This window comes from Scleropages formosus, chromosome 23, assembly GCF_900964775.1.
Source record: "Scleropages formosus chromosome 23, fSclFor1.1, whole genome shotgun sequence".
Lineage (NCBI taxonomy): Eukaryota > Metazoa > Chordata > Actinopteri > Osteoglossiformes > Osteoglossidae > Scleropages > Scleropages formosus.
Window position 1 is genome coordinate 12,578,310 of NC_041828.1, and position 26,947 is coordinate 12,605,256.

General features: G+C 48.0%; 2 protein-coding genes across 4 annotated transcripts in view; both read right to left on the bottom strand.

The window, feature by feature from the left end:
• Positions 1-671: 671 nt before the first annotated feature.
• Positions 672-6,869, bottom strand: LOC108922035 (G-protein coupled receptor 20). The gene is made up of 2 exons (XM_018731862.1): positions 6,836-6,869; positions 672-1,995 (listed from the first exon to the last, which is right to left on the bottom strand). Exon 2 carries the CDS (start codon positions 1,975-1,977, stop codon positions 883-885), a length of 1,095 nt encoding a protein of 364 aa, XP_018587378.1. The 5' UTR covers positions 1,978-1,995; positions 6,836-6,869; the 3' UTR covers positions 672-882.
• A 6,925-nt stretch (positions 6,870-13,794) lies between these two features.
• Positions 13,795-26,947, bottom strand: part of trpn1 (transient receptor potential cation channel, subfamily N, member 1) — a 28,857-nt gene continuing 15,704 nt past the window's right edge. For all 3 annotated transcript variants that reach the window (XM_018731933.2, XM_018731932.2, XM_018731934.2), the window contains 19 exons: positions 26,287-26,487; positions 25,994-26,095; positions 25,520-25,618; positions 25,293-25,421; positions 24,271-24,399; positions 24,030-24,146; positions 23,781-23,879; positions 23,416-23,616; positions 22,986-23,084; positions 22,681-22,887; positions 21,591-21,692; positions 20,994-21,092; positions 20,725-20,874; positions 20,390-20,497; positions 19,765-19,962; positions 19,151-19,357; positions 15,232-16,582; positions 14,786-14,929; positions 13,795-14,425 (listed from right to left, as the gene is read on the bottom strand). In XM_018731933.2, coding sequence (XP_018587449.2) covers positions 14,274-14,425; positions 14,786-14,929; positions 15,232-16,582; positions 19,151-19,357; positions 19,765-19,962; positions 20,390-20,497; positions 20,725-20,874; positions 20,994-21,092; positions 21,591-21,692; positions 22,681-22,887; positions 22,986-23,084; positions 23,416-23,616; positions 23,781-23,879; positions 24,030-24,146; positions 24,271-24,399; positions 25,293-25,421; positions 25,520-25,618; positions 25,994-26,095; positions 26,287-26,487 — 3,894 coding nt within the window. In that variant the 3' untranslated portion in view covers positions 13,795-14,273. The remainder of the gene's footprint in view (positions 14,426-14,785; positions 14,930-15,231; positions 16,583-19,150; positions 19,358-19,764; positions 19,963-20,389; positions 20,498-20,724; positions 20,875-20,993; positions 21,093-21,590; positions 21,693-22,680; positions 22,888-22,985; positions 23,085-23,415; positions 23,617-23,780; positions 23,880-24,029; positions 24,147-24,270; positions 24,400-25,292; positions 25,422-25,519; positions 25,619-25,993; positions 26,096-26,286; positions 26,488-26,947) is intronic.

A 26,947-nucleotide genomic window follows, 5' to 3' on the forward strand; every position in this document is an offset into this window, starting at 1 on the left:
AGGGTACATTTCGCTTTCTCATACTGCAAAGCATCGTGATTGTCTTACAGGAGCCGTTTTAATTTTTGGTTTTCTCCCCCCCCCCCCACCCCCCCACCTGGACGATCGTCCCTGTTGCCAGCACGATAAATAACGTCATCTAGATAATTCACGCGCACCTCGTTCTGAAATTTCCCCTCTGGCTTTCCGTGGGAGTCGCCAAGACGACGATCTGCTGCCGGGCAGGAAACATCAAGTTTCACTTTCGCAGTCAAAAGCTGCCAAGAATCTGGGTCCAGAGGTCTTTGACAAGAGAAGTCTTCCGTTTGGAAACCCCCCCTTATGCCATCGTTGATCACCGTAAAGAGCTGAAACAATGCTTTTATGCTACAGATGCCGCTGTACCAGCTACCCATTTACATAGTAACTTACACATACACATCTCGACAGCACACAGAGCACACAGACCTACTACAGACATCCTACTGCGTAAAATATGCCTACCTTCATTACTTTTGCTATTAATAAGAGCAATTAATAAAAATACAAAAAAGCGATTAACAGCTGATGTTTTTTTTCCTCTAAACCCTGACGATGTTTGAAATGGGAGGGCAGATAATCTCCCCTGCGACGAAACGGTTAGCGTGTTCGACGTAAAAAATAGAAAGGGCACCTTCCAGAGCGCCGCGCATCAACGGTAATATTTTAGTCCTGTTTCTAAATCTGCCCGTGCACCTGCACGCAGAAGTTTCGAAGGCGTACGGGGAACGGAGGACACGGCACCGCCGGCCCCTAAACCGCACGAGGGCGCTTTCTCCCGCTCTCCACCCTGGTGGGCGGGGCTTGCCGAATCGTCCGAGTCCATCAGTCGTCCGATCGGTCCCGGGTGTCTCGCACCCTTTCTCATGCCGGTAGGCCTCCCTGCAGGGGCGGGGCCAGGCTCGTCATCATCATGCTGTGGGTGATACCGGTGTGTGTCCCTGACCCTTTGGAGCCCTTGGAGCCCTTGGAGCCCTTGGAGCTCCGCTGCATGCTGACGATGTCGCCGCTCGTCTGCTCGGCCTCCGCCTTGCGGAAAATACCCCTCATGGTAGCTCGGAAGTTGTTGGTGACGAAGCAGTAGACGATGGGGTCCATGCAGCTGTTGAGGCTGCTGAGGGTGACGGTGGCGTGGTAGATGATGATGTGGTGGGGCATGTCTGGGTAGAAGTAGACGAGCACCTGGCGCACGTGGAAGGGAGTGAAGCAGATGGTGAAGATGACCAGCACGGTGAGGAGCAGCTGCACCGCCCGCATGCGGCGGTCACGGCTCTGCTGCATGAGCCGCGGGCTGGCCAAGGCGCACATGATGCGCACGGTGAACACCACGATGACCACCAGCGGCAGGAAGAACTCGAAGACAGTCAGGGCAAAGAGCTTGGATAGGCAGCAGGCGCCGTGCTTGAAGGCGGTGGTCAGGAAAGAGTAGGTGACCACGAAGGCGAAGAGCCAGATGCAGAAGCTGATGGCCTTGGCGACGCCGGGGCTCCTCCACTTGCGAGACGCCTCCAGCTGCACGATGGCCAGGTAGCGATCCACGCAGATGCTGGTCAGGAACAAGATGCTGCAGTACATGTTGACAAAGTAGCTGAAGATGTGCACGTAGGAGCAGATGAGACACTTGCCTCCGCTGTAGTACAGAATGATGCGGGTGGGCAGAGACAGACCTACCAGCAGGTCGGTCACCACCAGGTTGATGGTGTAGACCACCGAGGTGCTCTTTGGCTTGGTGCGGAGGCAGAAGACGTACAGAGCCAGGCTGTTGAGGACCAGTCCGACCACAAAGATGAGCATGTTGATGACCACGAGGGCGATCCACACACTGTAGAAGTCATTGTAGAGGCCCTCATCCAGGTGGGCCAGCTTCTTCAGGTAGAATAGCTCCCCATGCAGATGGGAAGTGTTGCCAGTGGACCTGGGGGTGGTGTTGACTAACAGTCCAACAGAAGAGGGCTCCATCTCACCCGTGTTCGACCTCTGTGTGCAGAGAAGTTAAAGATGCATTAGGCAATGAAAGGGAACGCAGCACTTCACACGACTCGGGGTCAACGGTAAGATTTACATGCCATTTGAAAACATTTATTTGTTTAGCAGATGCTTTTCTCCAAAGCGACTTCCGATGAACTCTATGTAGTGTTATCAGCCCACACACCTTATTCACCAGGGTGACTTACTCTGCTAGATACACTGCTTACACTGGGTCACTCATCCATACATCAGTGGAACACACTATCTTTCTCTGTCACTCACACACTATGGGTGAACCTGAACAGCATGTCTTTGGAGTGTGGGAGGAAACCAGAGCACCAAGAGGAAACCCATGCTGACATAGGGAGAACATGCAAACTCCACACAGACTGAGAGAGACTCGAACCCACGTTCTCTCACACCACCCAGCTGCTGTGAGACACCAGAGCTACTCGCTCTGCCGCCGTGCCACCCTATGGTAAACACAGCTGAACAACACAACAGATGTTTTCGTGGTAGTATGTATTTAAATTTACTTACATTTATATTGATTTATTTAGCAGGAACTTCCTTTCAAAGTCACACACAAGTGAGGCCATTCAAAAGAACTTTTAAGAAGTGACAAAGAGCTTTAGATACAGACACACAATTACCCAAGCAGCTTGTCTCATACTGCTATTTAACTGGCACAGGTTACTTCAGCGGCTGTATGTAGCACTGAGGGTCGGATAGGACATAGGAAGGTGATTTTGACAGATGGTGTGATGCAAATTCATGTAGTAGAGAGGAGTGGGTGAGAAAGAGATAGGATTTGAAAGCCCTCGTGATTAATGGAAGGGATTCAGTAGTTCTGAGGCGGAGAGGAAAAAAGCAAAAACATACGGTCATTCATTGTCGGAGCAAGAGGGCAGAGTTGGAGGAGTGCAGCGTTCTTGCGGGAATGTAGGGAACCACGAGGTCCTTTCAGTATGGGTTACCGTTTGTGTTACTGATCAGCTTGCAGGACATTACTGGAGTCAAGAACCCCAGAGTCCTGGACTCTGGATACCCCAGAGGGAATACGCACACACACGCACGCACACAGTCTGAAAACCGCTTGTCCCGAACCCGGCAACACAGGGCGCAAGGCCAGAGGGGGGAGGGGACACACCCAGGATGGGACATCAGTACATCGCAAGGCACCCCAAGCAGGACTCGAACCCCTGACCCGCCAGAGAGCAGGACCCGGCCAAACCCGCTGCACCGCACTGCACCACCCCCCTAAGAGGGAATAGTCCACGGTAAAACCGATGATCTTAAGGCTTAATAAGACAAGAATCATGCATCTGAGCACAGATGAGAGAATGTACAAATGTGCCTCCGAAAATGATTAAGGCCCCCTGAGACGGCACATTTTCACAAGTCGGGAACGTGCCCCCATCACACACCCGCTTCGCCGACCCCTTTTACCGCAGTGATTATCGGTGTATTTTTGCGAGCAGCTTCAGCAGTAGCCAACACAGATATGAAACATTTACTCATGCTCCACTCCAAAAACTCAGTCACGTATCAATATTATTTGTTTCGCCTGTTGTAAATGAGCGAAAGTGTATCAACTCCTATGAACCCACTTCCAGAACCCGTCCCACGGTGGCACCCAGCTTTCACCTCATTACTCGCTCACTCTGTGCTTCTCTTCGTAGCAGCGATTGCATGATTGTTGGCTTATCGTCAGTAAATAGTGGCCTTATCTGATTTTACAGTAAACGTCCCTGGAGCCACAGCCGAGAGGCTGGAAGAGGACCGATGATGACGACGGAACGAGTAAGGAAGGAGCGGCGGAGCCGGCGGGAGCGACCCCCTGCCTCTGACGCCGAGAAGAGGCCCGAGGCTGGAAGACGGGCAGCTTCCCGCTTGGAGGCTCCTGCCGGTGGCTGCCGTTACCAAATTAGGGCAGAGCGGGGAGCGAGGACTCGGGAAGAGGTGAGGTGAGGAGAGGGGGAGAGGGCGGACGGAAGAGCGGCAGAACACGCCGGGCCGCCGAGCTCTTCGTGCCCAAACGCTCTCGCCCGGGCCAGACCGGCGAGGTCCCGTCGGGCCACTCGGCCCCGCGGCTCGTCCCCGTTGCGCACGTCGGCGAGACGCGGACACCGGGGCCGAGAGCCGCGGAAGACCCACCGCACCGTCCGCGTCACCGCGCGCGGTGCGGAGCGGCGGTCGGGGAGACCTCAGACAGCGAAGCACTTCTCCTTTTCTCCGTGTCCTGTTACGAGTAGTACGTGATGCACCGGATACAGTAAAGAACGTATTTTAAAATAGATGGTCGTTTATTATTATTTGCAAACCTTTATTTAGCCGACCCCTTTGCCCAAGGCAATTTATGATTTTAGACAGGGGACTGTGTTTTATATGTATTCTTCTATGTTTAATTGTAAGAAAATCTATTCCGTTCGTAACTTTTTAAAAATTAAGACAGTTTAACTTCAGTGTGAAATATTTTCTTTAAATTTTAGATTGCTGTTCAGTGTTAGGATTAAGCTTACTTTCCCATAAGGGCCACTGTGCACCTATTTCACTTTATATACAGCTTGTCCTGTTAATGTGACAAAAATTTAAAAGATGCCACTGTTTACCTTCTCTGTTTAATTGCACCTTCATTCAGCCAAAAGCCTCAGACACGCGTTTCGCTCCCGCGCCGAATTCCGTTTTTAAAATTTACCAATTTTTACGGCCCTGTGTATAAAACACGCTTTCTTATTCTCACACGTTTTATGATTTGTTAATGTTTGTGAAATCTGTGCGGTTCCACAAGACTTGCATTTGATTCATACTGCTTACTTCACCTTTATTACTTGTGACAAATGTATACATGTTGAGATCTTGAATACTGGACAAAGTGTATAAGTGTGAAGACAGGATCTGCATGATGTGTATATGTTTTAAAATTAAAACTCAAGTTGCACTGTGTCATTCTAGACATTGTGTCAGAATGTACTATTTCACTCTTTCAGAGCCCTGCATTGCACTCAATGGTTTGTAAATATGAGTATATATTTATATTTATTTATATACATGTAATGGGGGCACGGTAGCGCAGTGGGTTGGACTAGGTCCTGCTCTCCGGTGGGTCTGGGGTTCAAGTCCCGCTTGGGGTGCCTTGCGACGGACTGGCGTCCCGTCCTGGGTGTGTCCCCTCCCCCTCCGGCCTTACGCCCTGTGTTGCCGGGTTAGGCTCCGGTTCCCCGTGACCCCGTATGGTTCAAGCGGTTCAGAAAGTGTGTGTGTGTATATATCCGTATAATATAGATGTATATTATCTGTACATACATGGTGCATTATGCCTGCTACTGTTGTACATACTCTATAGATATTTCTATATACACATTCCTACTGCTACCTGCTCACCAGCTTCTGTACATTTTCTGCCATATCCTATTTATTTACTTGTTGTACATATATTTCTTATATTTAACTGCTCTTGTTCATTTGCACAATTCTACTATTTGCACTTCTTGTAGATACTAAACTGCATTTCGTTGCTGTGTACCTGTATGACCAATGACAATAAAGTTCTGTCTATCTAGCTATCTATCTATTTGAACTTATGCATAAAAGCACCTTTCCCAGATTTAAAAACAACAAAATATGGTCATCATAATGCAAAATTAATGTTTTATTTACCCATTTAAACAGATGGGTAACTTTCACTGCAGCAATTCATGGTAAGCACCTTGCTCCGGGCTACAGACGGCTCTAAGCCCTACACAACCTTCTGGCCCAAGTTGCTTAATGAGAAGAGCGGCGTCCGGTTCCGTGAGAAACCACGTTCAGCACGGGGTGCATTTTTGTTTCTAGGCAGATATTTGAGGGACGGGCGTCCCTGAGGAGCGCCGCGTAGCCCGGCGGAGGGAAGCGGCCGAAGGCCTTTCGCTTTAACCGAGTCGCATTTCGGAAATGTGCGGAAACGGAGCAGTGCCGCTTCCTTCTGTACCCATGCTAGCCCGGCCTGGGAAAATATGACTAAATACGTCTAATTCATCAGAATAAAGACGCAACCGCTCAAAAACTGGCAGGAACTCGTCCGAGGAGCCGGTGTCGGCTGTGAGAGAGTTCGTGATCTCATTAAACCGGTTTTTTCCGCCTGCCCGTCTGTGGCCCTCCCTGACCCGACTCCCAACGTCCAAACATCCACATGCGGTGGGAAGCACGAGGACAGAGGAACGACGTATTTATTATGACAATTTCATGTCGCTGTACTAAACTCTGGACGTGTTAAGAGTTACGGTGTCACGGACGGCGCCGCTTGTTTGACGGCTCACATCTCGGCTCACGCACACAAACCGCACCTTTTTTCCTTCGCCGTATCTAATTGTGCAGGAGAGACGATGACACGCAGAATGATGAGGAGACGGAGACAAAACAGAAAAAGAGATCAAGCGAAAATGAATGACGCACATCACTAATAAATACGACACAGGGGGTGTTGCCTGAGTCAGCGGGGCAGATGAGGTGCTTTTTCTGCAGGGCTGAGATAGAAATTCACCTGTTCTGTATTCACCCGTTCCACTTCCGTAGGAAATGTTCACTATTAATTAGCCACGATTAAAACTTTACTGAACGGTTCTTTGCAGCTACAAAATACACCTCCTTCCAGCTAAAACTCGCCATTTACATTTTTTTTTCGTCTTACTGTAAAGAAGTTACGTAATGAAGGCTTCAAAATCAGTGCGCTTGTATCCACCGTGTGCACAGAATGAGGTACGGAAACAGTACTTCACCAGGGTATCATGGGATCTGCGTGACCAGTAAAGACAAATGTAAGAAAAGTGGTCTTATCCATGTTATTAACACAAAAAGGGTCTTTTCCTACCTTGAGTAGCAGCGGCGGCGTGCTTCGGACCAGCCTGGATGGAAAGCTGCGTTGAGTGCGCCGTGATCCGATCCTGGCCTCTCACTTCCCCGTCCGCCCCCTCCTGCGTGACACCGCTGCCAGCTCTGAAGCGCAGCCCCCCCAAGTGGTCGGGGCCGCCGTCCTCAGCATCGCAAGTTCCCTGAACGAAAGGCGACGCGCGCCTCTAGCTGGAACCGGTCTGTCTCGGCGCTTCCCGGTGACTCCGTGCGACTCTTGGCGAGAGTCTCGGTGCCTCCCTAGTAGTGTATCTCGGTGGCTCCGTCTCAGTGCCTCTGTGCACCTCTCTCATTGACCGTTTCTGGCTCTCTGGGACTTTTGGTGGCGCCCTGCCGCTGTCTCCGAGAGTCTGCGTGGGAGCAGCTGGCTCCCCGCCTTCCGTAGGGACGATCGGTGCTCCGGCCACTCAGAGTTGGGCCGAGACTCTTGGGGAGGAATCGCATCGTCCCGAGTTTACTTGAAATGTTACGACAGCATCGGAAAACTATAGTCGAGGAACTCGGCCCTTTTCCTTCTACTACTAAGTGTGCGGAGAGAGGCGTACGGTACAGAATGAGAAAAGAAAGGTTGAAAACAATAGCGATGTTGAAATTGTCTTAGAGTAAGAGAGGAAATTCACGCCGCATCAGTCTGGTGTAGCCCGCGTGTTTCCTGCCGGCCGGGGTTACATTATGGTTTATAGTTTCAAATATTTACTACTTCGTTTATTCGTAGCTTTTCAGCATAATATTTTGAGAAATGTGCTGACACATCTGAAAACCTCGTTGTTTTTTTTTTTTAGAACTTAGATGCATTTAGAGCAGGCCATCTCGAAAAGCGCAATTAAAGTAGCAGAGTACAGTAACGCCGGCAGCGGAGAGCAGCGTATTCGGCGTCTCCGCAGCTCCCTCAGCGAAACGTATTTCTGCGAGGGGGGAGATTACCGCCGCGCACACAAAATGGCAAGGGTGATGAAGTGTGCAGCTTACTAAAGGAACTGTCCCCGAGATGAGTCTAAACATATTCTCCATTTCCTGTACGCTCATTTGTCTCCCCCGCCGGAGCTCCGGACTCCTCGGCGAGCGCTCCTCGGTAATTCAAGCGCCGAAGCGTACCGGCTTATCGCGCGGCTAGAGAGGGGAGCGTAAGTGGTGAATGTCATAAAACTGTCAAAAAAAGCAGCGCTGCTAACGCTCGAGAATAATGCTGTCTCCGGGGCGAAGGGTGGGTGGCTGGGTTATCGTGCGTGTGTGTCAGACGCGTGTCCGGAGGGCGAGAGCGGGTGGGCCGGGAGGGAACCGACGCAGAACTTAGAGGGAAAATCATCGTAAATACAATTTATAGCACAAAGGCCTCATCCATCCGCAAGGGGTACACGTCTCGAAGCTGGGAATGCGAAACTCGAAACTGCTCTGTTTGCCAGCCGCTCTGTAAACAGCTCTTTTTAAAAAGCTTTGATTTATCGCGAAGAGGAAAAACAATTGTCCTGAGCTGCATTCCCTGCCTGGCCTCACGCTCACTGATCTGAAATGGCAATCACTGGGGAAAAGAATCCCTGCGTCATGATTTAAGGTATTTTTATTTATGTTCGCATTGGCACCGATCCTGGAAACATTCCTCTGGGGAAAGAAACATTTTTTTTTTTTTTTTTTTTCCCAAGCTCTGCTGAGAGCAAAATAGTACCTACAAGCTCAAAATAGCACCCTTGAGGGAAAATTTGTTTTTAGTCAAGCGGCGAATAGTTTTGCCATGATGATTTAAGATGTGAGGGGGTGCGGTGGCGCAGCGGGTTGGACCGGTTCCTGCTCTCCCGTGGGTCTGGGGTTCGAGTCCCGCTTGGGGTGCCTTGCGACGGACTGGCGTCCCGTCCTGGGTGTGTCCCCTCCCCCTCCGGCCTTACGCCGAGTTGCCGGGTAGGCTCCGGTTCCCCGCGACCCCGTATGGGACAAGCGGTTCTGAAAATGCATGCATGTAGATTTAAGATGTCCGTGCCCTGAATGCTCTAATTACCCTTGGGGAGCCGGCGACCGTAGTACTGAACTGGAAAGTGGACGCGTACACCTTTTTCGTATGGGTTTGGGACCAAACGACCCCCGGAACTCGCTAGAGCGAGCAAAAGCAAGTTGTTGCTGTGACGACTCGCTGCTCCGTTTCAGAAAATGCACGCGGAAAGCGAGAACAGAGCGGGGTAATAAAAGAAGAGACGTTGCACGGCAGCATCTGTCTCACTGAAGAAGCTCCCGTCCTCAGGGGGCGGCGAGATGCCGCGACGTGTCCGTGAGCGCGGGAAAAATTAACGTTTTGCGGAAAGGATAGAAGGTCCCGGCCGCCCGCTCCGAGAAGTCCCGGAAGCCTTCGGACTCGGGGTGCCCCTACCCGTAGGTCCCCGCAGGCTCTGCCCTGGGAATGCAGCAGAGGATGTGACACGGATTACTGGTTCGCTGACGTCAAGGCCATCGTTTTGATTTCAGGGGGGATGGGGGTTAGGGTATTTTTTCGGCTTGGTTTAAACCAGAACACGAGGGCAGAAAGAGTTATCCTCTACTCAGTCGAGACCAAGCCGACATTCTAGACCGCTTTTCTTACACAGCACAAGATCTTTTCAGTGCTTCTCCCTCATTCAACATCCCAGCAGTCCTTCTGAGCATCATACAGCCCATGGCAGCTGTGAGATGATTCAGCTTTATGCAGTAATACGCGTGTGTGTGTGTGTGTGTGTGTGTGTGTGTGTGTTTGTACACACACGCAGGGACAATAGCCTCCGTACAGTGCGCCTGGACCGGCGGTACGGTAAACACAGCGATCCGTCTCGGCGCAGGCTCGGTGAATGGCGGGCCGTGCGATAAGACCTCGCCGAATGTTTGACAACAAGCGGGAGCGTCCGGCTTCCTTCTGGAGCTGTGCCGCGTGACGAGGCGAGACAGCACGCCGATGCGGCGCTTCCCGGCCCTGCCCGCGCGCGCGCTCCAGACAAGCCTAAACACGTGTCAGCGTGACAAAGCCCAGGGGGGGCCGTGTTTCCTGTCACTGTCAAAGCGGCGTGTGGCAGGCGTGCGGAAGAGGGCCTCTCGCTGCGTGGGCCCCGTCCTCGCGCTTCCGGCCGCGGAGGGCAGGGACCTCTGCGACCCGCTGCCGACCCAAAGGCGCACGCGGGGCAAGAGCCTTCTTCCCCTTCTCGACTTCTAAATATGGCTTGAGGGCCCTAGATTCCTGCTGGATACATATAAGCAAAACATCGTGAGTGTTTTGACGATGGCTGGACGGATTTCAAATGGTGCTCTCGAAAGCTACGCTCACTCTCCTCTGATACTTCAACAAACTGATTGAGAATCACGACAGGCCAAACAAACTGCTTCGGAACGCGTTCGTGGCTCGGTAACGCAGCCGAAGACGGCAGCGAGTTTGGAACCGTGGAGATTTCCTAGAGTCCGGGTCACATTCAGCATTTTCCACGTGCTGAAAGAATCTCATTCTTTTTCATGCGCAACTATTGGATGGCTGCTCAGATAAATGTTATGCCGAATAACCGAAAAAATTCCTGCTGTAGTACCCACGAGAAACGCACATAAGCTGAAATGCTGCTGTGAAATATTTGATTGCATAAATAGATTCCGCAGTTAAACCCATTTGGATAAAAGCACCAACTGACCTCTGAAAAACTCCTACAAGTACTATTACTACTGCTAATAATAATAATAATAATAATAATAAGAAGAAGAAGAAGAAGAAGAGCAGCAACATGTGAGGACAGAATCAGAACTTTGAAAAGTTGTTTACGAGGGTGGTAGGGAGAAGGGAGATGAGCTTCAAACCTACAAACCACTGCATAAGGAAGACTTTGACTGGACACAGACACGCATTTGCTGCAACCACTTGTCCCATATGGGTTGGGGAGAGCCAGAGCCTAACCCAACCACACGGGGCAGAAGGCTGAAGGGGGCACACCCGAGATGGGATGTCAGTCCGTTGCAAGGCAACGCAAGTGGGACTTGAACCCCAGACCCACCGGAAAGCAGAACCCAGACAAACCCACCACGCCACCACACCACCACACCCTGACTTTGACAGCAATTGCAGGATATTAAGTGAAGCAGTTCTGCCATCTCAATCTCAGCTCATCTGACAGCACCGCTCATGGCATCGACCCAACCTGCGCAAACCTGACAGTCTTCTGCGAAGAAATACAAAAGGGGAGAAAAGAACCTAAGCAGTCTCTTGACCTAGTGATTTATTATGTTTACTGGCAGAAAATGTTAAATTAATCCACTCTCTTGGAAGTGAGGAGGAGAAGAGAGTCCTGACGCAACACGTAAACAATCCCTTGTGTGTTAAACTCGAAGATGGATATTTCTCCAAAGATAGAAATTGAAACAGCTTAGTGTCAGTTAGCGTGCACACTAAGTGACCACGATCCGAGCGATTTCATACGTCACTTCACACTGTACGTGTTTCTAATGGAATGATCCAGTTAACAGAGAGAACGTCGGGTTCGGAGTCGACATATATATGAAACGATGCATTCCCACCCTTGAAGGCTGAAGACTTTGGTAAAGCCGCTGGTTTAGATGATGCGATGTTTCCAGAGAGCGTTACACAATCTACTGTACATCAAGGTTATCTGATCCTGCCCTACAAGGGTCACAGGGTCAGGGTTTTCAGCATACTGCCTTAATGAGGGATCAAGTGAAATACAATACTCATCCTTCCTTTCAACCGATTTGGTTTATTTCCTTTCGGTCAATGACATGGTGGTGCCTCACAGTGCCTGGGTGGTGCAAGAGAACAGGGGTTTGATTCCTGGACAATCCATGAGGAGTTTCCATGTCTTTTGTGTGGCTCCATGAGTTTCCTCTGAGTGTTCTGGTTTCCACCCACAGTGCAAAGATGTGCAGCGCAGGCAAACTGCTAAATTACCTTTAGTGTGTATGTGGCTACCCTGTGAAGGATTGGCGTTTCCTCCGTGGTGTACTTCCCCCTCGGCCTTGGGCCCAGCGTTTTCAGGATAGGCTCCAGTCCACTATGATCCTGCTCAGGACAAGTGGTTATTGAAACCGGATGGACGTAATGGATTTTTCGGTAATTGTGTTGAGCATGTTTACACCCTGAATACTTCATGGCCCTTATAGTCATTGGAGGCATGGACTCTCCTGTTCTACATCAATGAGATTCAGTTGAAGTTGGCTAAAAACTACGTTTAGTAGAACTTCTTTAAATGGCTGGTGACATTTCTTTTTCCATTGTTGTTTTTCCTGTGATCGGTCAGAAACTTTAAATATAATTAGTGTGCACACACACAAAGTGCATATGCAAGACAAATAGTATCAGTAGGTTTATTATAACAAGGGTAGATATTTCCTGCACTCTTTTTATCCTAAAGAGTATACTAGAAAGAATGTGCTGACTCACAGTTAAATGAAAATACTAATCTGCCACATTACTTGAGCCAATAGTGTTTTACCACAATGTGCTTAAGAAAAACCTTCACTACCTTATGCACAATAGCAGAAATACAACTGTAATTATATTATGAAATCAATTCAGTGCAGTGAAATTCAGTGAAATCAATTCATTCAATGCAGCCAACTGAGTAAGTCCAGGCACATGCCATTCAAATATATTTCATTATAAAAAACCCAGGTTATTCACCAAAGCTTAATGAAGAAGAATAACTTAAGTATTTAAACTAAAATCAAATTTGGATTTCCTTATTGTGGAAAGCATAAACTTGGAACAGAAAAATAAAAGCTTGCAGAAGAACACACTGCTTTAATAAACAATAACTAGTAGCATTACTAACCCATATATCTTGACATGTAAGACCTTCTTAAATTCATTCTGATTAATTTCTTCAGTAAATTCACTTTATTTACTTTATTATTCATAACCTTGTCATGAAAAAAATCATATATACCTACTGGACAGACACTGCATGCATGCACTGCATATACTGCTGTGGGATGTTCCGTCTACCTTTTCAACCTGTCTCCCTGTATGCTGAAACTGTACAGGAATTAATCTGGATTCCAGAGGAATTTGCCAGGTCTACAGTGCAGCGGATATTTAGATTAAATGAAGATAAACGGAGAAAGAAAAAAATATTTCCGTGCGGCAACCAAGTCAAATATTATACAGGTTAAAATGGTCTGTATAACCCACAATCATTGTGAGACTGTTGTGTGACCAACCAGCGGTGGCAAAATTTCCTCAAGCAGACGTTGCCCTACTTGGCAAACAATTTCATCATTGTTTAGCCATTTTTTGTCAGGTTAGCACGTGGCCCATGGGTGGACACAAAAGGATGGGGTAAACAAAGAGGACTCAGTTTTGCAGACCTTATGGTTAATGAAAATCTCACAGATCTCCCACTCAGAAACCAGAGCAGTTTAGAAAAGTGTGCGCTCTAGCCCTTTTTATTGAATGTTATTTTTATTTCTCCTCTCACCTTCGCTGTCCAGAGTTATGTTGAGCAGGGTCCCAGTGACAATGACTAATAGTATGTTGGTTTAAAGTATATCAGTTTTAAAGTAAGCACATTCTATTCTCTCTCTGCTTTTAAGTACACACAGATGGTCTGTTAACTCTATCTCCAAAGATATGGGAGGCTAAAATATTGCAATTTATTAACAGCAACAACCCTTTTAAAAATTTCACTTCAGTCCAGAGGAATAAAGCATAAATGAAATGATATGAAATATGCTGTTTAGTTGCAATTTAAAAGATACAAATTCTATGAATGACATAACTTGAAGGAACGCTGGCAAATCCAAACAGTATCACTAAAAAGTTAAACCTCCCAAGAATTCATGACAAACTGTTTAGCAGTAGCAACTGCTTCACTTAATAATTTCTCCTGCCATAACCTACAACTCTAACAAGGATACAGTACTCAAGTGGCACCTGCCTGGGAAAGCACAAAAAAAAAAAAAAAAAAAGAAGAAGAAAGCGCAATCCAGTTTAGACATTTGACAGCTTCAATAAGGATGATAAATGGAGTTCTAAAGGAATTCATTGCTGGTAATATGAAAAAATGTCACAAGAATAAAATATGTAACAATAATGTGTTCATATAGCATCATAATCTACTTCTTGCAAGTACTGCATTGCAGATATGTTTTTGATTAATTAAGCAGTGGGGTTCTAAAAGCTGTAGTTTATACCCTAAGCTTTTGAAATATTCCTAGTTTGCCGAAAGTGTCTTTGGACCTTTCACATGAAGTTGCAAGTCCAGCTTATAGTGAATTACAGCTATAAATCAAATACCGTACTGACCACTTTTATACTTTCTGCAAATGAAAACATGTACTGTAGACAAGGAAATAATTCTTCAGCTGACACAACTGAGTTTTTCAGGCCTAGGGCAGGTGAGAATTAGAGAAAGACATGGCCGGTGAGCAACTCATCAGGGAATCAGGAAATCTTGTCAAGCAGAGAGTGGGCCACAGTTTTCCTTCGTTAGCAGACTTTCGTCAGTCTCGCCCCTCAGGGTGAGATAGCGTAGTGCCACCACCTTCCAGTCTGTCACTTGCTCCACTCTTATGAGTTCATCTTGGTGACAGGACTCCATGAAACCACCTGTGTAATGAAGCATACCATTGGAGAGATGTAGCAGAAACAGTTATTTTTGTAGCATGTGGGACATGAAAGCCAATACTGGGAAACATTTATGCAACATGATTAAGATCCACATGAGCCTTCGATAACAATTTCAGAACCTTTGGCAAAAACTATGCAATTATATATATATACCTATAAGAGTCTATGTTGTCTTGGGACTAACCTGGTACTAACTACACTCTCAAATTCAAGTTGCACTTGTAGAAATACAGGCAAGCTTGACTTTACTAGTCAAGTGACAACAGTGCAGACAACAGAACTCTTCATTGCCTCATTACTAAAACACACTGTGCTTCTACATCACTTTATCACTCTTGCCTTCTGGAAGGATCCCTGTTCTTTTACTGCTCCTCAACCAGCCAGTGGAGGCACGTGCTACTATGTCCAGAGTAGATACATCTGACAGTCCTTCCATGTCTTCTTCAGTCATCGGGTCTCTGGCCTGAGAGGAGCAGATTTTCCCTATGGACCACAGAATATTATACACACTAATATGAGCAGAGCTATCTTTCAGATCACACCATATTCCTAAGGACAGATCTTCTCTTGAAAATTTTTGGTATCTCACAATAGCAGATCAGTGGTTATACCATTGCTTTGGATCTCGTTATGTAAATGTCCAACAAGCAGGTTTTATGAACACACCACGATACACACACATTAGTAGGAGGAGATCTTTGTGGATCCCAGCATGTCATTTACAATAATTACCACCACAAAACAGTAAAGAAATAAAATTACACCAATGTAAAATCAAAAAGTACCTCCACGTTTGCAGTGCACCTTGATGAAGAAGAAGAGGCTTGTGAAGAGGTTGAAAGGAGAAGGGGTGCCAGACTTAACGTTCATATCCCGAATCAGCACGGCCCTCCCGAACTTCCATTCAGTGTCTGACTGGGCCTGGATGCGCTGGTATGTGTCGCTCATCATAGCAATTAGCAAGTTGATCAGGACAATGATGGTCACCACCAAGTAGATCCCAAACACTATGTGGGTAATGATATCTGCAAACTTTGAAGAATGGCTTAGGGAAGGCATGGAATCAAGCCCCGTCAAGCCAAAGAGAGCAAAGAAGAGGTTATAAGAGATGTTCAAAGGTCGCATGTTGGTGCCGTTGCCTCTGTGACATTCAGTAGTGTTAACGGCAGTGTGAAAAGGCTGGTAAATAGCTGAGAGGTTCATGGTAAAAGCAGTATGGAAGAGGACCAGGATGACAGCGAAGCGGACCACATCCTTCATTAAGTCTTTGATGATAATAGCCCAAGGTCCAAAGAGGTGATGGAAGGTCAGAAACTCTAGGAGCTGCACAAAGCTGAGGGTCATCGCCATAGCCAGGAAAATGTTGCGAGCAAAGAGGCAGTGAAAGCGGTCAGTGTCCTGAAAGCCAAAAGCCACCAGGTGGCAGATGAAGGCAACGCCGGAGAAGGCCAGAACCAGGAGCCGCACGCAAGGCAGGACAGCCTGTAACCCGGGCTGTGTCAGCTCAGTCACCAACATCCCACATAGCCAGAGTAGCAGCAGCCACTCGCTCCAGTTCGGCAGCAGGTGATTCAGACAGTTAGTGTTGCTGGGCGGGTAGACGATGGTGAGGATGAACAGGAAGAGAAGGATGATGTGAGACACCAGATAATTCATAAACTTGATGATGGGGATGGCATTAAACTTGTGCCTGAAGGGCAGAGAGAGGATCAGCCAGAGCGGGGGACAGAACAGCAGGCCGAGGAAAAGCAGAACGATCTTCCAAGAGGCCCACCGAAGGCCGCCGTGCCACACCTCTGTTAGGTACTCCTGCACGGCTGGGTGAGCCACCACTGCCTTCTTCTGACACTCAATGAGGCAGTCGAGCACTGTGGCACCACGGTGGTCCACGGCCCGCAGAATTGTATCAGTGGACGTGCTCTCCGAGGCCACAGTGAGCAGCTCGGTGGCAATGGCCTCGCAGTGTCGTGCTGTGTCCAGCAGATCCACGGATCGCTCCTTCTCGCGCAACGCCGCCTGGTCCAGCGCCCGCGACAGCTTTACTGCAGTGTCTAGAGGGGCCGCGGAGTGCAGCACGAACTCCTGGATGACTATGTTGTTGTTGAGCTTTCCACACACCATAAGGTCAAAAATGAACTGGAGGAGCAGGACAGCAAGGAATCAGGGGGAGAGAAAAAAAAAACAAAAAACTTCAGTCCCATTTAGGCAATTTTTGATTAAAGAATAGCCGTTTAAGATTTTCGTCACTGCTGATGATTTAGTACAAGCAGTATTCTCAAAGAGCTTTTCTGCTCATAAAAAATTACACTGGCTCCTGAGTTTATTAACACGGAAATTCTGATTTTATTTTTGCTTATAACTCCAAAGCCACTTTCACTTCTACACCTCAGTCAAAAACAGTTTAAGAAAATTATATTTTCACTGTTTCATCTGTTTGACTATTTGACTCCAAATGTGCTTGATCTGTTTAAAGCTTAGATTTTATAAAACTTTTGGATGAAACTAACAAAAATTTTGTTTAAAAAAAAAAGTTTTTTTTTTTATTTTTTATTAATTTTGTGCCACGTTAAAATTAAAACTAATTTAAAAATCTGTGAAATTAAAAATACTTAGTCTCCACAATGTTTATCACCTTGTTGCAGCTCTCCAACATTCGCAAACACTCTGGAAGTCAGTTGAATTAAGTCAGTCCCACATTCATACTGCTTGAGTACATTTTACTGCCATCTATTGGCTTTGTGGGAAAACATAGCGCAGGTCTGCCACACTTTGCTCTGCTACACCTTGGAAAATTTTAGACTTTTTGCCTGAAATTTTGAAATGCAAGTAAAGTGAAGAAAGTATGCAGTTAAACATAAATAAACTGGGAAACGTTCTTCAAATGCATCTTCAAAGATGTGTACCTTAAGTGTTCCTAACATGAAGAACCAGTGAATTTTTATATTTTTTAAAAACAAGGTACAAATACCACCTTGCTATGCTATTATAGACACAAAACCAGGTTTAAAGGAAAAAAAAAAAAAATAATAGGAAAGTGAGCAGGAATCGTCAATATTCTGAGTTTTAGGCAGCTACTCGTATGATGAATATTGTGATTAACATGGTGGAAATTAAAAAAAACTACTTAAGAATCAGATGTCTGCAACTATGTCTCTCTCCTAATGTAATGCACAAATTGTATTTTCTATGATTTGTACATCGCTTTGGAAAAAAAGCGTCTTCTAAAAGAATAGACGTAAATTTAAGTATATTACACTCTTGTGGTTTTCTTTGTTGGGATATGTAACATTTCTGGTCAGTATATTTGGTCCCCTACTTACAAACTTAATTAGGACGAAGTTGGTTCGTAACTCAAAAAGTTCGCAAGTCAAGGGTAACACAGGAAGGGCCAGGGGCCTGTCATCAACTCTATTTGCAGCTTATGTAATATGAGGCAGCAAAAACTAGTGCTATTGGGCTAAGTGATTGTGCTTTGAGAATCACGTGTTTGCATCTATAATTCTTCAACTTGTGGAATTAACTTTTCTTTACTCTGAGCTATATGTCCCTCTAGAGAAAAACATCAGCTAAACAACTAAATGTAACTTCAATGTCAGCAACCTGAACAGGAGGGAGAGAAGAAGGAGTGGGGTTATCTGGGTTGTTCCTCTCTGCTGTTGCGCAGATTGCGGACGGCAGTGGGGGAGACGGCCCCTCCTTCTCGTGAGCCGAGACGCGTCTCCACATTCTGACTCCCCTGGCAGGGGAATTTATGACTTGGTGCAAATACAGGCCCAGAGCTAGAATGCAGTTTTCACGAGCAGCTCTGCGATCCCTTCTTTCACCCGCTCACATCACACCAAATTCATTAATGCCCCAGGAAGGCATAATGAAGAAATTTAAAAAAACCAAGTTGTATGTGTAGGGGGGTGCGGCAGCGCAGGGAGTTTGGGCTTTGCCCGCTTTCTGGTGGGTCTGGGGTTCGAGTCCCGCTTGGGGTGCCCCGCAGCGGACTGGCGTCCCGTCCTGGGTGTGTCCCGTCCCCCTCCAGCCTTGCGCCCTGTGTTTCCGTGTTACACTCCTGCTCGCCGCGATCCCGCTCGGGACAAGCGGCTTCAGCAAGTGTTTGTGTGAGTGAGAGAGTTGTATGTTATTTACCTCGGGGCAGTTCAGTGCTTTGCTATCAAAACCAGCAGAGGTCCATCTACAACTTGTTCACCTCCACTACTTTGAAAAACTTAAGGCAGTGGTTACTGTTTGTGATCAACATCTGCCCGTACATCAGCTGACCCTTTAGTTTGCGATCTGAATTCACACGCTAGCTCTCCTTTCATGAAAAAATAAGTACGAAACGCATCTCAAAAATATTTGCGTTGGTTCTTCGTGTAAAATTTGTAAGTTGGGGTCCACGGGTAACGGAAAAGTATTGTGTGTCTTAGAGGCATATTTCCGATGGTGGGAAACACAGCATCTACAGCGTTGCGTATGCCCGGTCGAACAGGAACGCTCGTGCACGTACACGCACAAGCTGGCACACTCCTGCATGCATACTGGTGCAAACATGCATGCGCTTAGACATAGTATATGAGTGCATACTGCAATATGCACTCATATACTATGCATACACATTCATACTCACATTCACACACACAACACAACACAAACGCACTCCTGTTAGCATGAGGTTTCCTCTCGTGCCTTGGCAGGAGGACGGAGCTGCTTTACCTTTTTATCCTCAAGCAGCCGCAGCGTGTTGTTGCTCCTGCAAAGAAGGAAGCTGACGGTGTCGTGGTGGTTTCCCTCTGCCGCGTGCTGGAGAGGCGTACGGCCGTGCTGACACTCTAAGAGCACCGATGCCCCGCTTTCCACCAGGAATCGCACCATTTCCAGGCAGCCCGAATTGGCTGCGTAGTGCAGGGGGGTCCACCCGTTCTGAAGGAAAGAAAGTACAGAGGTAGGAGGGTGGGCTTGGGGAAGTGCTGCTTCCTGCCTATTACAAGTAACATCGGCTAAGCATAGTCGTATTTTATTTTAACGGAACACAAGACGAAAAGCCTCATAATCTTTCTGGGTGCATCAGAGCGCACAGCTTTGGCCGGCATCCCTAGGCGATCACCACATTCGGTAGACGCTTTTCTCCAAAAGCAACTTACAATACATACTCTGTAGTATTCAGCTCACACCCTTTCATCCAAGGCGACTCATATTCACAGCTCTGCAGAATTCCAGAGTTTACGTCCTGGAACTACAGCAAAGCAAACGTGGCTGCATGCCAATGTTAGGCAGCACTGGGCAGGTGGTGGGAATAAGGTCCCCGTCTTGGCCCTCGCCGCTCCCACCTTGTCCGTGTGGTTGACCTCGGCCCCCTGGCCCAGCAGCATCCTGGCCGTGGCGATGTGTCCGCGGGCTGCTGCCCCGTGCAGACAGGTGCGCCCCTTCAGGTCGTTCAGGTGGAGGTACGAGCTGGACCTGCTGAGCAAGAGACCCAGAACGGCTATGTGGCCATTCTGAGCAGCCAGGTGGAGGGGGGTCGAGCCCTGAGAGGGAAAGACTGTGTGTCACACACATGCTTTTCCCAGTGGTGCGGCACAGTGGCCAACAGGAGACCATAAAAGGAGGATTTAAATGTTGTATGTCAAGCATTATGTTTAAAAAATATACAAAAATCCAGAGTTGCAGAGGTCATGTGTCTAGGCCAAGTCATGTTTATATATGGGAATATTTCATCTACTGCATAACAGCTGACTTCGAGTGTAAATGTGAGATGACAGTGACGGAACGTCTCCTTTTATCTCACTGTAAACTGCACGAGTCGGGCCGAGCTCTGTGTGAAACCGAGCATATGGGGAAGGCTCATGAAAATACCACAGCTTGGCCTTGTTTGTGCAGCGGAAGTAGTGGCGAGGCGTGCGAACGGCAACGTCCATTGAGCTGGCGTGGTGGGGTGGGGTGGGGTGGACCTGCCTCTTTATCCGTCTGCGCGTCAGCCTGAACATCGGGGTAGTTCAGCAGCAGCCTCACCAAGCCCTCGTGGCCCGATTGTGCTGCTAGGTGCAAAGGAGTATAACCAGCCTACGGGATGCAACACACATGCATAGAGACACAGATAGCCATGGATCAGCCCTCCTGCACATCCATGTGTATCGCCAAAAGACCATTTCTTTAAAAGGCTCTATTACTGCACATTGTGCATTACACTGGAGCATGTGCGGTGGAAACAGAGTCAAAGCTAGTGTGGAGAACACGTGTCACTGCTGTGCAAACGCCCATCCTGGATCTGCAGGTGACATCTTCTGTACCTCTGAGAGCAGCTGATGCCTAATTATGCTGTCCCTGAAGCTGCCAATAGGGGGCATGCTGCAAATGGTGGCAGGCACTTCGGTAAGGAGCTCGTGTGCAAAGTCCTCCTGCCCAAAAGAGGCAGCTATATGGAGGGCTGTCAGCCCTGTCTGTAAAAGTGACACACACACACGAGTATATGAGTAGAAGTCTGTATCATCTCACAATAAACAATTTTTCAAATCAGAACCAAATCACATGGAATGCGTTTGTACAACAGCAATAATACCTTGGCACTGCTGATTTTGAAGGAGATGTGGCCCTTTAGAACTTCCAGGAGGTGTGTATGTCCGTTCTTAGCTGCTAAGTGAATCGCTGTCATTCCATCCTGGGGGTGGTGCAGAAACAGAAGTCATCACACAATTGCTGGAAATGACCTCACAGGCACGCATACGCTGACACACGAATGTTATGTCCATCCGTCATCGATAACCATTTGTCCAGTGCTAGTCACTGTGGATTGTTTAGGCTGCGCAACAGGGTACGCTCAAGACAGGGCACGAATCTAATACAGGGCAATCACACACAGGCATATACCCAAAGGGCAGTTTAGAGTCACCGGTTTCCCTGAGGAAAACCTCTCTGAGTTCTGGAGGGAAGCCCGTGCAAACATGGGGAGCGATATACAAACTCGGCACAGGCAGAGCCAGATTCATGCTCGTATTCGAACCCGCGGGGCAGGAGCTGTGAGGCACCAGCGCCACCCGCTCTGTGACCATGCCACCCACAAGTTACATGACCTGTCATACTATCCACTGGACAGCCAGGATCACCTGTAAGGTGGAAGATGCCCCAGCAGCCCACCCAACTGGTGCCTACCACTCACCAAATCCTCCTCCGTCGTGGAAGCACCCGCCTCCAGCAAAATCTTTACCACCTCCTTATGGCCGCCGGCAGCTGCTAAGTGCAACGGGGAGGAGCCCTTGGCCTGGAGGAGCGCAAAAGGGACAAAGGACAGCAAGGTTATTGGTGACCATACTGGCGGTACAGAGAAAGCAGAAGCGGCAGGATGCCGCAGAGCGGTGACCCTGCCGACGAGACGTTCCACACTACTGCATCTGATGTCATCACAGGGACAGCACAGTACACAGGCAACAGCCTCATGGCACATGTTTTCTGTTTGAGAGTGTGGTTAACTATTGTATTCATTAAACTGGCTCAGCAATTAGAGGGAAAAAAACAGCAGACAGCTGTGCAAATAAACCAAACGGTCAGTCATTCGATGACAACTGCTGCTGAAACCTGATGAGAAAAATGCTTTTGTGGTCACACAATACTGGCCCACAATTCCATGGGTCCTGGCATTCCTTGCGCCCTGTCCAACATTAGGTCTCGCCCTCTACATAACTGTTTGCTTCCCCCCCCGTGTTCATGTACACAGCCCTCATTTATGAGAGCCTGCTCAGAGTCCCTTTCTCTGTACTATATCCTCCAAGGTTGACTAAGCAGTTAATTCAATTCAAAAACAAATCAAAACCTAGTTAATACTTAGAAAGTTTAAGAAGTCGACACTAACCTTCGACTGGTCTTTGATTGGCACCAAGCAGTGATTCATTCGCAGTAAACGCTGACTGCTTATTTGGTCATTTCATGTTCAGAACCGCTTGTCCTATACGGGGTCGCGGGGAACCGGAGCCTAACCCGGCAACTCAGGGCGTAAGGCCGGAGGGGGAGGGGACACACCCAGGACGGGACGCCAGTCCGTCGCAAGGCACCCCAAGCGGGACTCGAACCCCAGACCCACCGGAGAGCAGGACTGTGGCCCAACCCACTGTGCCACCGCACCCCTCCTGCTTATTTGGTATTAACGCCTAACCTTGTTAAGTTATGTTACGTTCATAATATGTTTTCATGGTATTTGAAATATGAATGTCTGAACTCAATCACTGTAAGAGCTGTGACATCCTGAGCCTGACCTTGCTGTGTGCTGACATCACTCCCCCTTTGCTGAACTTGAGCAGCTCCCTGATGACAGCCACGCTGCCCTTGGAGGCAGCAATGTGAGCACAAGTGGAACCCTCCACGTTGGCCAGGCTGGCCAGCTCTGGCCGGTGGTTCAGGAAGAGCTTCACCACCTCAGAGTGGTTGCTCTCTGCTGCAAGGTGCAGGGGACTCTGTCCATGCTGGATGCGAACAGGAGAAAGAAAAGCAGCACGAGTCATGTGAGTGAGGCTGTGTGCACGTTTTGCTCCGCGAGCATGCTGGGCAGATGGCCACGCACCATGTCACAAGCGTTGACGTCAGCATTCATGTTGAGTAAAGCGCTGCACACGTCCAGCTCTCCGTAGAGAGCAGCCAGATGTAAGGGTGTCTGTTTCTTCTGGAGAGAGAAAGACAAAGTGGCTGTGACAATGATGCCTCTGCCACCAGTGGCAGCGACTGATCAAAAGGTCAAAGGCAAAAAAAAAATAAATAAAAAGACCACTACAGGACACTGAAAGATCGCCAAAAGGTTTCAGTCATGAGAAGTAGCACAACCTGACATGAAGGGTGCTGCAGTGCAGTGCTTAGTCCCTTGCCAATGATATTAACTCCTTCATTATTTAGCTCTAATTTCGTGACTGACTAGCAGAACATCACTCAGTCGACAGCAGATTAAACGTGGAGAACAAGAGTATCTTTGCTGTGCTGTGCCAGGAAAAGGATCTCACCAGGGTAAGCGCATCAATGCTGGCCAGGTGCGTATTCACCAGCAGCATCACCAGGCAGGTAGAGCCGCTCTGGGCACCTAGGTGTAGTGGTGTCATACCCAGCTTGGTCTTGGCATTAACAAAGGCTTTGTTGGACAGCAGGATGTCTGCAATCTCCTCGTACCCATGTTCTGCAGCCAGGTGCAGGGCAGCCTTGCCTTGCTAGAGGAGTAAGGACACCATTCCTCATGAACAAAAAGTGAACCTGAAAGCAGGACTGAATGAACAGAAGTCACTTAAGGCACACAGAATGTTTCAAAACAGCCCCAGAGGAGGCATCTGTATACGTGAACACGAAGGCCCGCTAACTTCGGAGGATATCTGACCTCATCAAAGATGTCCACCCTGGCATGGTTCTGTAGCAGGACCTTCACAACCTCTGTGTGGCCTCCCTCAGCAGCCAGCAGCAGGGGTGACCGGCCATTCTGTCAAGACGCAGCAGGAAGCAGTCAGTCTTCGCTGCTGGACAGGGCACGGCACAGCCCCGCATTTCTTTTCCACGCTCTTAATAACCCGACTGCATCTCAAGCACTGGTGGGAACACGGCTTGTGCGCACGGATCCATGATTTGGTACCTTGGCATGCTTGTTGACAACCAGGGACAGACTATTGTCCTCGACATTGCTCAGGATCGCCTGCAGAACATCACTGTTTCCCACCCTGGCGCAGTAGTGCAAAGGGGTCTCCCCTGCCTGTGGATGGAGGGAAAGAGACAGGACAGACAGAAAGACACAAACAGCGTTTACGCACAGCCCTGTTGCCAGAGGGCCACTATAGGGCACTTGCGCAAAGCCAAACCTGGCTCCATCGCTGTACCTCTTTGGTGGCTGCAGCGGCATCGGCATCATATTCCATGAGAGCCGTGATGATGTCGATGCGCTCTCCTTCGCTGTGGGCCATCTCCTTCTTCAGCGCTGCGGCCAGGTGCAAGGGTGTCTCCCCTGCCTGCAGCCAAACGTCAAGAAAAAACAAACAGTGAGCCCTCCATTGTCTCCAAAGGGGTAGGTTTTCCTGACATTTTCACCTTTCTTTCCTTTTCCTTTTCCTCAGAAATCAGCGTGCTGGTTTTAACATCAAGGATACCGGTCAGTACGTGAAAAAAAGTTCTCGGTTCTGGGTCCGTTGTGGTGGAACGACCTTCCCCTGTCACTCAGAACTGCCGAAACTCTGTCTACTCTCAAGAAGGGTCTGAAAACTCACCTTTTCCAGATCCACTTCACCCAAGATCTCTCCAGCTCATTTACGGTGCAACTGTTCACGCGTCGTAATTCCACAAGCATCCCCAGATACAGTCTTTATTCAGCCACTACTCTGGCATTGTACTTGCTTCTTTGTGTATCTTATAATACTTAAAAAAAAAAAAAAAAAAATTGGTGGGAGGGTATCGGGATTTGTCTATCCTGTGTTTTATGCACCTACTCGAACGATAAACCTCGGTGCAGCAAGTGGTGGGTAACAAACTAGGTTTGCTTGAGACTTTGTCTGCAGCTTTGTCTCCTTCTCTCAATGTAATGCATAAATCGTACTTCTGCTGAGATGTATGTCGCTTTGGACAAAAGCATCTGCTAAATGAATAAATGTAAATGTAAAAAGTGGTTTTCAAACAACTACCACAAAACTTTGGCCTAGCCTTAGCTTTCACTGACTGCCTGTGATGGCGATGGCAGCCCTCTACCACACAGAGGCGCACAAATTTTACATGGAGAAGATGTGCAGCTAAGGAAGACAAAGCACTCCACAGCAAATCTATTGCTTGGTTTAGCTAACAATTATAGCGTAAAAGTCATAAAGACTATGGAGGATAGTTTATTCTTGAGGGTTTCTTGGTGGAGACTTACATGGTTCTCCTGGCAGACACATCGCTGTGCCTCGCTGTAGCTCCTTTCATTAGCCAGGTAGGTGAGGATCTCCCTCACAATGTGAGCACGGCAATGGCGCGCTGCGATGTGCAGCGGGTTCTCCCCAGCCTGAAAGTCAAAAGAAAATGGGTGTACCAGTGTTGCTCCTTATTTTGTCTACAGGTGGTTGGATTAACTCGACAGCAATGTCAGGAGCTTCTTCCTACCTTAGATTGCCAGGTGACATCTCCACCTTCCTCTATGAGGGCCTTCAACGTCTGCAGGTTGCCATGCCGGGCGGCTACGTGCACGGCCGTCTCCCCGTTCTGGACAGAGGGAGGAGCTCGGGGTCAGAGCAAATTCATCCATGTTAAGTGCCATTGAGTTAACGTTGACTCTAGGTGATCGCATAAATAATGCCAGACCAAGTTCATACAATCAAATGAACGTAAGAGCTGTACCTAGTCAGTTTTAATGAAACTTAGGACATGTTAAAGTCTGCCACAGCTATTATATTGACTATTTTGCCTCTTATTATAAAATAAAATAAATGCAAATGAGAGAAACCTTCGACCAGGCTAGTTATTAGAAGGCTGTGGCCAAAACCACTTCATTCTGCAAATATCTGACCCTGAATAACGTTGAAGTCAGTGTGCAGCTTAGTCATGAGACATTGCGATCCAATCCAGATGAGCCCTGACCTCCTGCTCTGCGTTGACGTCTGCCCCGCTTTTGAGCAGCATCTCTGCCACATTTTTGCCTTCCTTCACCTGGGCAGCAATGTGCAGTGGGGTCTCCTTGGCCTTTCCACAGCGGAAGACAAAGCACATTTCAGAACCTGTTTGTGTGCAACTCTGAGAAACCCTTGATGGAGAGAAAGGAGCAGGACAACGAAAACATCTGAAAACATTTACGATGGATTCATCACGTGACACATTCACCAGACACACTTTACTCTGTGGAGACCAGGACCGGGACTGGTCTTGCGTGGTACCTTGCCCCCTTTGCACTGCACTTGGGCCCCAAAGCCCAGCAGGGTCTCCACCACCAGTGGCTTGCAGGCCTGCACGGCCAGGTGGAGCGCCGTGTAGCCGTCCTTGGTGATCGTATCCACTTGTGCCCCTTTGAGGAGCAGAGCCTTCACTACACCCGCGTGTCCGGACCTTGCAGCTGCGTGGAGGCACACTGCTCCTGACTGAGGAGGACTTGCAGTCAGATACATCTTTGCCTGGGGCACTTCAACCATTGCATGAGGCCAAGAATGGCCACCGTTACTAAAGGCCATGTGCAAAATTTGTTTGTCACTAAAATAATACATTCTGAATAAAGTGACATTTCATTTAATGCATCATTCAGAGATAAAGACAGACTGTAAAGGCTAAAGATTAATTGGTCTAAAGAACTGTTTGGCCCCTATCAAGTGTACACGCAACCATATAACCTATACAGTCCATCTTTGGAACAGGGGACTCTATGGTGGAAAGTATCCATTGCCCCAAAAATCTGTTGTTCCCAACATTTTGCATACTATAAATATACTATATATACACATGCAGTATATATACACACATGCATAGACTGTACACACACAGACAGTTTTATTATATGAAAATATGAATATATGCACATATGTATGTATATTCCTGGGGGGAAAA

Excerpts from the sequence above, each read along its gene's own strand:
- LOC108922035 (XM_018731862.1), bottom strand. The coding sequence starts at position 1,977 with ATGGAGCCCTCTTCTGTTGGACTGTTAGTCAACACCACCCCCAGGTCC.